The sequence below is a fragment of the Otolemur garnettii genome, unplaced genomic scaffold (assembly GCF_000181295.1).
Source record: "Otolemur garnettii isolate 467f Iridium unplaced genomic scaffold, OtoGar3 scaffold00025, whole genome shotgun sequence".
NCBI classification, from domain to species: domain Eukaryota; kingdom Metazoa; phylum Chordata; class Mammalia; order Primates; family Galagidae; genus Otolemur; species Otolemur garnettii.
The window spans coordinates 20,798,079-20,805,343 of record NW_003852420.1 but is presented as its reverse complement, the minus strand read 5'-3'; the positions used below and the strand labels follow the sequence as shown (position 1 = coordinate 20,805,343).

Below are 7,265 nucleotides of genomic sequence, written 5' to 3'. Positions count from 1 at the left end.
CCTGCCACAATGCCCAGCTATTTTTTTTTTTAATTGCATTTTGGCCTGGGGCTGGGTTTGAACCTTTCACCCTCAGTATATGGGGCCTGTGCCCTAACCACTGAGCCGTAGGCACCACCCATTATTTTTTTTTTTTTTTTAGACAGAGTCTTACTCTGTCATCCTGAGTAGAGTGCCATGGTGTCATAGCTCATAGCAACCTCAAACTCCTGGGCTCAAGCAATCTTCTTGCCTCAGCCTCCTCTGGGAGGAGGGGCTACAGGCATCTGCCACAACACTGGTCTAGTTGTTCTATTTTAGGAGAGGCAGGGTCTTGCTCTTGGTCAGGCTGGTCTCACTCCTGAGCTCAAGAGAGCCTCCCAGCCTCCCAAAGTGCTAGGATTATATGTATGAGCTACCATGCCTGGCCTGTGATTCTTTTGTTGAATAGAACTTTTAAATTTTAATGTAGTCCAATCTATCATTATTTTGTTTGTTTGTTTTTTTGTTTTTGGCCAGGGCTTGGTTTGAACCTACCACCTCGGGCATATGGGGCCGGCGCCCTGCCCTTGAGCCACAGGCACCACCGTATCTATCATTATTTTGATTAGTATTTTATTGTCCACGAAATCTTAGGGTCATGAAAATACTATTTAAAGTTTTCCTTTATATGATTTTTTTTTTTTTTTTTTTTTACATTTCACATTTAAAACTGTGTGTAATCAGAGCAAAACCTCTGTTGCTTTTCTGCCCCCTGGCAGTGGTCACTCTACAGGTATAGAGCTTGACATCTCAGCCTCTTGTCTGTACCTAGAATCAGCAAATGTACATAGAGTAAAAGCAGCAGCAGAAGATAGCTCACCTCTGTGGGATTTTCTCCCTTTCTGGACTTTTAGTCCCTCAAGTTCTTGTTGCCTCAGCACCTCTCTCTCGTCTCAAAAACATGATTTCTGTGTTTTATCTTGCTTTTCTGCAGAACTGACTTGCCAGTAACTATTCTATTTCTCTTAGATGTGGAAGTGAACTTTTTAAACATGCTAAAGTCTCTTCCCTTGAAAACATAGCAAATTCTTTTTTGATCATATATTTCCTCCTTTGTACTGTATATTGCCAAAATATGTTTTGCCTCTGTATACAAATTTTATTGTCTCAATATCACTAATTCCAGAGGACATTGGACATAGCTCTGGTTGTCATTTTACCTGATCTTTTTTTTTTTTTTTTTTTTTTGAGACAGTGCCTCAAGCTGTCCCCTTGGGCAGAGTGCCGTGGCATTACAGCTCACAGCAACCTCCAACTCCTGGGCTCAAGCGAGTCTCCTGCCTCCGCCTCCCAAGTAGCTGGGACCACAGGCGCCCGCCACAACGCCCGGCTATTTTTTGGTTGCAGCCGTCATTGTTGTTTGGCGGGTCCGGGCTGGGGATTCGAACCTGCCACCTTAGGTGTACATGGCTGGCGCCTTAGCCAGTTGAGCTATAGGTGCCGAGCCATTTTACCTGATCTTTTAGCTGCATTTGACTTGTTGACTACTCTTTCTCAAACACTCCTTTCTTCCCTGTCATTTATGATATAACTGTCTTGGTCTTTTTTCTAGCTTTCTGGATTTTTCTTCTTTGCAGACGCATCATCTTTCTATTCTATAAGTGCTGGGAGTTTCTCAAGATTCAATCTAGGCTCTCTTCTCTTTTTACTCTTACAATCTTCTGTGGTGATCTCATCAAGATCATGCCTTCAATTGTTACCTGTACTTAAATATTGCAGAACTTTGCATCTGCATTTCAGACTACTCTTTTGAACATCCAACCACTATAACCATTTGCCTCGTTGATAGCCTCACTGGGATAACCAAGAAGTCCTTGAAACTCAAAATGTCTCAAAAAGAATGTATGATCTATCTATTCCTATTACAAAAGCTAGAAATTTAAAAGTTACCCATAGACATTTATTTTTCTTACTCATGCATCTAGTCTATAACTGAGTCCCTTAAATATCTCTTGAATTCGTGTATTTCTCTCCATCTCGACAATTCAGCTATTTTCCCAGTCTGAGCTACCCTCAGACTAATGACGAAATTCTTTCTCTCAAAACATGATCCCTTGCTCTTCTTTTTAGCTTCTTTGACCTTTCATTTTCTCACACATATCTTGATATATTTGAGCAGAGTGCATTTTTTTATGTTTCTTCCCTCTGTCTGGAATGCTCTATCTCAAACTCCTTTCTTCTAAGTCCATAGCTACATTCAGAATTCAATTCAGTCATTATTTAAGAATCTGTTCCTGACTACATTGTTATGACGTATGACATGCTTTCATTGCTCCATGTTTTCTATTACAGCATTTATCAGTATTGTAATTTTCACAGTTTTTAAAATTAGTCACCAGGTAGTAAGCACTATAAGAGTAGGGACCTTATATGTTTCTTGTTACCATTGTGTTTCCTAGCACCTCATATACTGCCTGCCAACTAGTAGCCATTCAGTAAATATTTGTTGAATGCACTAATCAGTTCTCTCCCTGTCCATAGCTGAAGTGAAACGTGTTGGAGACACGCTCTTGGGAATGGCTACACAATGTGTTCAGGTGAAGAATGTGGTCAAGACTTCGCCTCAGACTCTGTCCAACCTCTGCCTCAAGATCAATGTCAAACTTGGTGGCATTAACAACATCCTAGTCCCACATCAGCGGTATGAACTCTGTTGTACCCTTGCCCTTGTCAAGGTACCACGCTGGGGATTGATGAAGAAACAGGACACTGGCCAAGCAGAGTGAATCAGGCATAAAGGGGAGAAGATCAGAGTGGGTGTTGGATGGTGCCAGCCGGACAAATCCCAATTCCTCACCATTTTGTTTTCTCTTCCTCGCTCAGTTCTGCCGTCTTTCAACAGCCAGTGATATTCTTGGGAGCAGATGTTACACACCCCCCAGCAGGGGATGGGAAAAAACCTTCTATCACAGCAGTGAGTGATACTCTCCAACAATCTCATAGGGTTCTCCTCTAAGTGCTGAGTCCCCAAAACTACACATGATTTCCTTCCCTCAGCTCTGGCTCTTTACCCTTTATAAGGTCTTCTCCATTTAGCTCACCATCCCATTAACCATAAGGTAGCTCTATATGAAGCTCTTTTTCAGGGAAAGTAGTGAGTGTATAGCCAGAGACTTGGCTTAGTCTCCATCACTCTTGCTCTGCATTTGATTCTTTCTCAATTTCTGCTTTTGGGGTCTAGGAGAGTGACTATATATCTCTTACCTGAAGTCCCTTTTAAGGGAGTTGCTGGGACTGTCCTTTCCTCTGCCCCACCCTTACCCCTGATCCATCTAGTGGATTAGATGATTCTCCAATCTCTCTCCTGACTTTCTACTCCCTGTCCCCTAGGGGCTTCCAGAATGCTAGGGATCAAGTCTTCCTTTCCTTTCCACTTGTATTTTTCTCAACACTTGTATTTCTCCCCGCAGACCGGTCTTAACATAATGGAAACCCTATAATATGCTTGCCCCTCTCTTTTCCTTATGGCCATGCCTCCTAGGCTCTGGCCACTGTCCCCTCTGAAGATGGTGTTACTTCCATCAACCAAAAGAGTACTGTTGTCACCATGGAGATGGTTCCTGGGTAGATAAGCAGTTGAATGGAAAAGAGGATAAACTTGGGGCTGGATGAGGCCATTGTTTGATCTAGTAGTGCCAGATCTTCACATGATATTTTGCAAAGGGTAAAGATCAAATTTATCAAATACCTACTGTGAAGTAGGCCCTGTGTGCAAGGTGCTTTATATGTGTCACTATAGCACTGCAAGCAGGTAGTCTTTATCTGAGAAGAGGAAAAAAAAGAGCAGATGGATTAGGTAACTTCTACGTATGTGATACAACAGAGATTGAAGCCAGGTCTCATTAAATCCCAAGCTCTATTAATTTAGTTGCACAATTTTCTTGTTAAGAAACCTTTCCCCAAACCTACCCACCTGATAATGAGGGAGGGTGAAGAAAGGTTTTAGGGGCTGATCCTTTCTCTTTGACTGTCAGGTGGTAGGCAGTATGGATGCCCACCCCAGCCGATACTGTGCTACTGTGCGGGTGCAGCGACCACGGCAAGAGATCATTGAAGACTTGTCCTACATGGTGCGTGAGCTGCTTATTCAGTTCTACAAATCTACCCGCTTCAAGCCTACTCGCATCATCTTCTACAGAGATGGGGTCCCTGAAGGCCAGCTCCCCCAGGTAGGGCCCACAGTAGGTGGAGAAAACTTTTATATTGAGGCCAGAGGGCTAAGTGCTGCTCCCTTTTCTTAGCTTTTGGCAGTGGGAGGTGTGCTAACTAGGGAGCTTTGGTAAATGAGGTAGGCTTGGGAGCAAGATTAGTACTGAGGAGTGGCATGTACAAGCATCTATAGAACTTTCTTGTAACAGAAGCCCTTGGTGTCTATTTACTAGTTGTTTAGGTCAATGGTTCTTTCATGTTAGCATATATCTGGAATACCCAGAGGGCTTGTTAAAACAGTTTTCAGGACTCTGCCCTCAGGGTTTTGGAGTGTAGGGTATGGGCCTAGAATTTGCAATGTTGACAGTCTCCTAAGCCATGCTGCTAGAGACCACACTTTAAGAACCACTGCTGTTTCACTTTCCTTCACAATGATCGTCCTATTCATTCTCACTACCAAGCCTTCATAATCTATTATTTAGACTTCTATACTGAACTGTTCTCTTTGACTACCATTTAATAGTATTAGAACTACTGTTTATTGCACACTTCTTATGTGCCATGAATGGTGCTGAGTACTTCACATATGTTCTATTTAATGCTGTATGGTAGCCCTGTGAGGTAATAATTTTATTATTCCATTTGACAGATGAAAAAATGGAGACTTAGAAATATTAAATGATTCTTTGTTATCACTCAAACTAATAAGGGGTGAAACTTTGGATTCAGATGCATTGATCTGCCCCCAAAGTCCATGCTCTTAACCATTATGCTCAGTTACCTCTAAGTCATCCAATATTTCCTAAAATGTCAGACAAATTTATCATAGCACTTCTCTATTCAGAAATGTCTAGTGGCTTCACATGGCCTTGAATTAAAATCCAAACTCCTTAGCAAAGCAATCAACAATTATTAAGCCACTAGGTTTTCTATGCTTTCACTTAATTATCTGTTTTAGTCTTCATAATAGCTTTGTGAGGAAGGGCTTAGTAACATTAATAGATGTGGAGGAAATGAGACTTAGAGGTCTTGAATAAATTGCCCAGGGTAATACAACTAGATAAAGCTTGGGTCTAAGCCAGTTCTACTTGATTCCAAAGTCTATCCTTTTCTACCATATAGTTCTAACTCCCTGTATCTGACATCTATGGCTGTAGGCAGCTATTGTGTATGATTATTTTCCTGTGGCTTCTTCTTTAGCTACCCCCATTTTCTTATAATCCTGCTTCTTTATATGAGTGAATTCCTCTACCTGCTCTGTGCCCATTCCGGAACCGTATGTCTGCTCTTCTTTAGTAGTCCAAACCCTGTCTGCTCTTGGAGCCCACAGGGGAACTAACTCCCATTATTCCCTTGATTCACCCAACTTTTTGCATTAGGATTTTAGTGATTTCTCTGTGGGCCTTGATTCTGTCTTGATGTTAGGTCTCTTTAGGAACCTAGGTGAGTGCTCTTTTCTGATGCCAAGCTGTCCGGCCAAAGTTGTATATGAACATATCAGATGAACAGAGTATAAGGCTGATTTTGGCAGGAAGGGCCTATCTAATTACTGGGCATCTGCTTATAAAGGGAGGTTGAGCAAAAAGCCATATTGCAAGTGGCAACCCTAGTTCAGAAGAGTGTATGAACTCAAGAAGAATTGTATGTCTCTTTATCTCCTTCCTTGTCCTGTGTCTAGATCCTCCACTATGAGCTACTGGCCATTCGTGATGCCTGCATCAAACTGGAAAAGGACTACCAGCCTGGGATCACTTACATTGTGGTGCAGAAACGCCATCATACCCGCCTTTTTTGTGCTGACAAGAATGAGCGAGTGAGTGAGGGATTAAGGAGACCAGCCATATTCTCATCCTCTCTTCCTTGTCTTGATATAGAATAAGCCCTTGAGATAAAATGTGGGAGCTTAGTCCTTGTCCTATTCATCCTTCCTGGTCCCTTCCATCCCTCTAGATCTTGTGATCCTTTCTCTATCACTTCCTTCCTTCAGTTCCCTTATACTTCCTTTCCCCCCTCCTAACTCCCTAGCCTAGACCCCAAATATAGACCAGCTCCCAGAACAGGGAAAGGGAACTACCATTTATTGAACTTCTGTGTCCTAGATACCATAAGAGGTGTCTTTCTCACAGCAACCCTGTGAGGTAGGTACTGTTATTACCAGTTTAACCTCAGAAAGGTTAAATAACTTGCTAAGATCACATAGCTAACAAATGGCAAAACCAGGATTTGGACACAGGTCTGTGTGACTGTAGAAACCCATTAAGTTAAAACCTGGTATCCTCTGGAATAGCAACTTTGGCTTTGTTCTTGGGATTCTGGTGAAGTCAGAGTAGAATTGAGCCAGGACCCTGGTTAGGGCCAGGCAGGTCTTGGGATCTTGGTTGTGTTTGTCTTTGTACAGATTGGGAAGAGTGGTAACATCCCAGCTGGAACCACTGTGGATACCAACATCACCCACCCATTCGAGTTTGACTTCTATCTGTGTAGCCATGCAGGCATCCAGGTAAGTGGGCTATGTCTTGGGGTTTCCAGTGAGTCAGAGATTAGTCATGTATTCCCACTGCTTCTAGAATGTATCAATATCACTGAGTATCCTTTAAATCAAAATTACTTTTCAATAAGTCCTGAGCGTACCTGCAGATTGCCTATAAGAAGGTGCTGTTTGACATTGGTGGCTTTTTGTTCATGGATAGGTCATCTATCCATGGCTGTATTCTTAAAGTGATCCTCCTCTTTATCAGCCATCCCCTCTGCCCAATCTTGGTTCCCTCACCTTCCTGTCTTCCCAGGGAACCAGTCGACCATCCCATTACTATGTCCTTTGGGATGACAACCGTTTCACAGCAGATGAGCTCCAGATTTTGACATACCAGCTGTGCCACACTTATGTGCGATGCACACGCTCCGTCTCTATCCCAGCACCTGCCTACTATGCCCGCTTGGTGGCTTTCCGGGCACGATACCACCTGGTGGACAAAGAGCATGACAGGTGAGGCCTGGGATCAGGCTGGTTTCCTTTTTGCTTCAGGCTGTTGTACCAGACCCCTTCAACTTTACTTGGGTAGAAGGAAAGGGTGCTGTCCAGTTTGATGTCCTTC

General features: G+C 42.9%; 1 protein-coding gene across 3 annotated transcripts in view; it reads left to right on the top strand.

Moving 5' to 3' along the window:
• The window catches only part of AGO1 (argonaute 1, RISC catalytic component), a 38,454-nt gene that overhangs the window by 28,271 nt on the left and 2,918 nt on the right, over positions 1–7,265 (top strand). For all 3 annotated transcript variants that reach the window (XR_002772901.1, XM_003788178.3, XM_023512147.1), the window contains exons 13-18: positions 2,503–2,662; positions 2,845–2,935; positions 3,996–4,190; positions 5,849–5,983; positions 6,569–6,670; positions 6,957–7,156. Coding sequence is in view for 2 of the 3 variants with exons in the window: in XM_003788178.3 (XP_003788226.1) it covers positions 2,503–2,662; positions 2,845–2,935; positions 3,996–4,190; positions 5,849–5,983; positions 6,569–6,670; positions 6,957–7,156 (883 nt within the window). In the remaining variant the exon portion in view is untranslated. The remainder of the gene's footprint in view (positions 1–2,502; positions 2,663–2,844; positions 2,936–3,995; positions 4,191–5,848; positions 5,984–6,568; positions 6,671–6,956; positions 7,157–7,265) is intronic.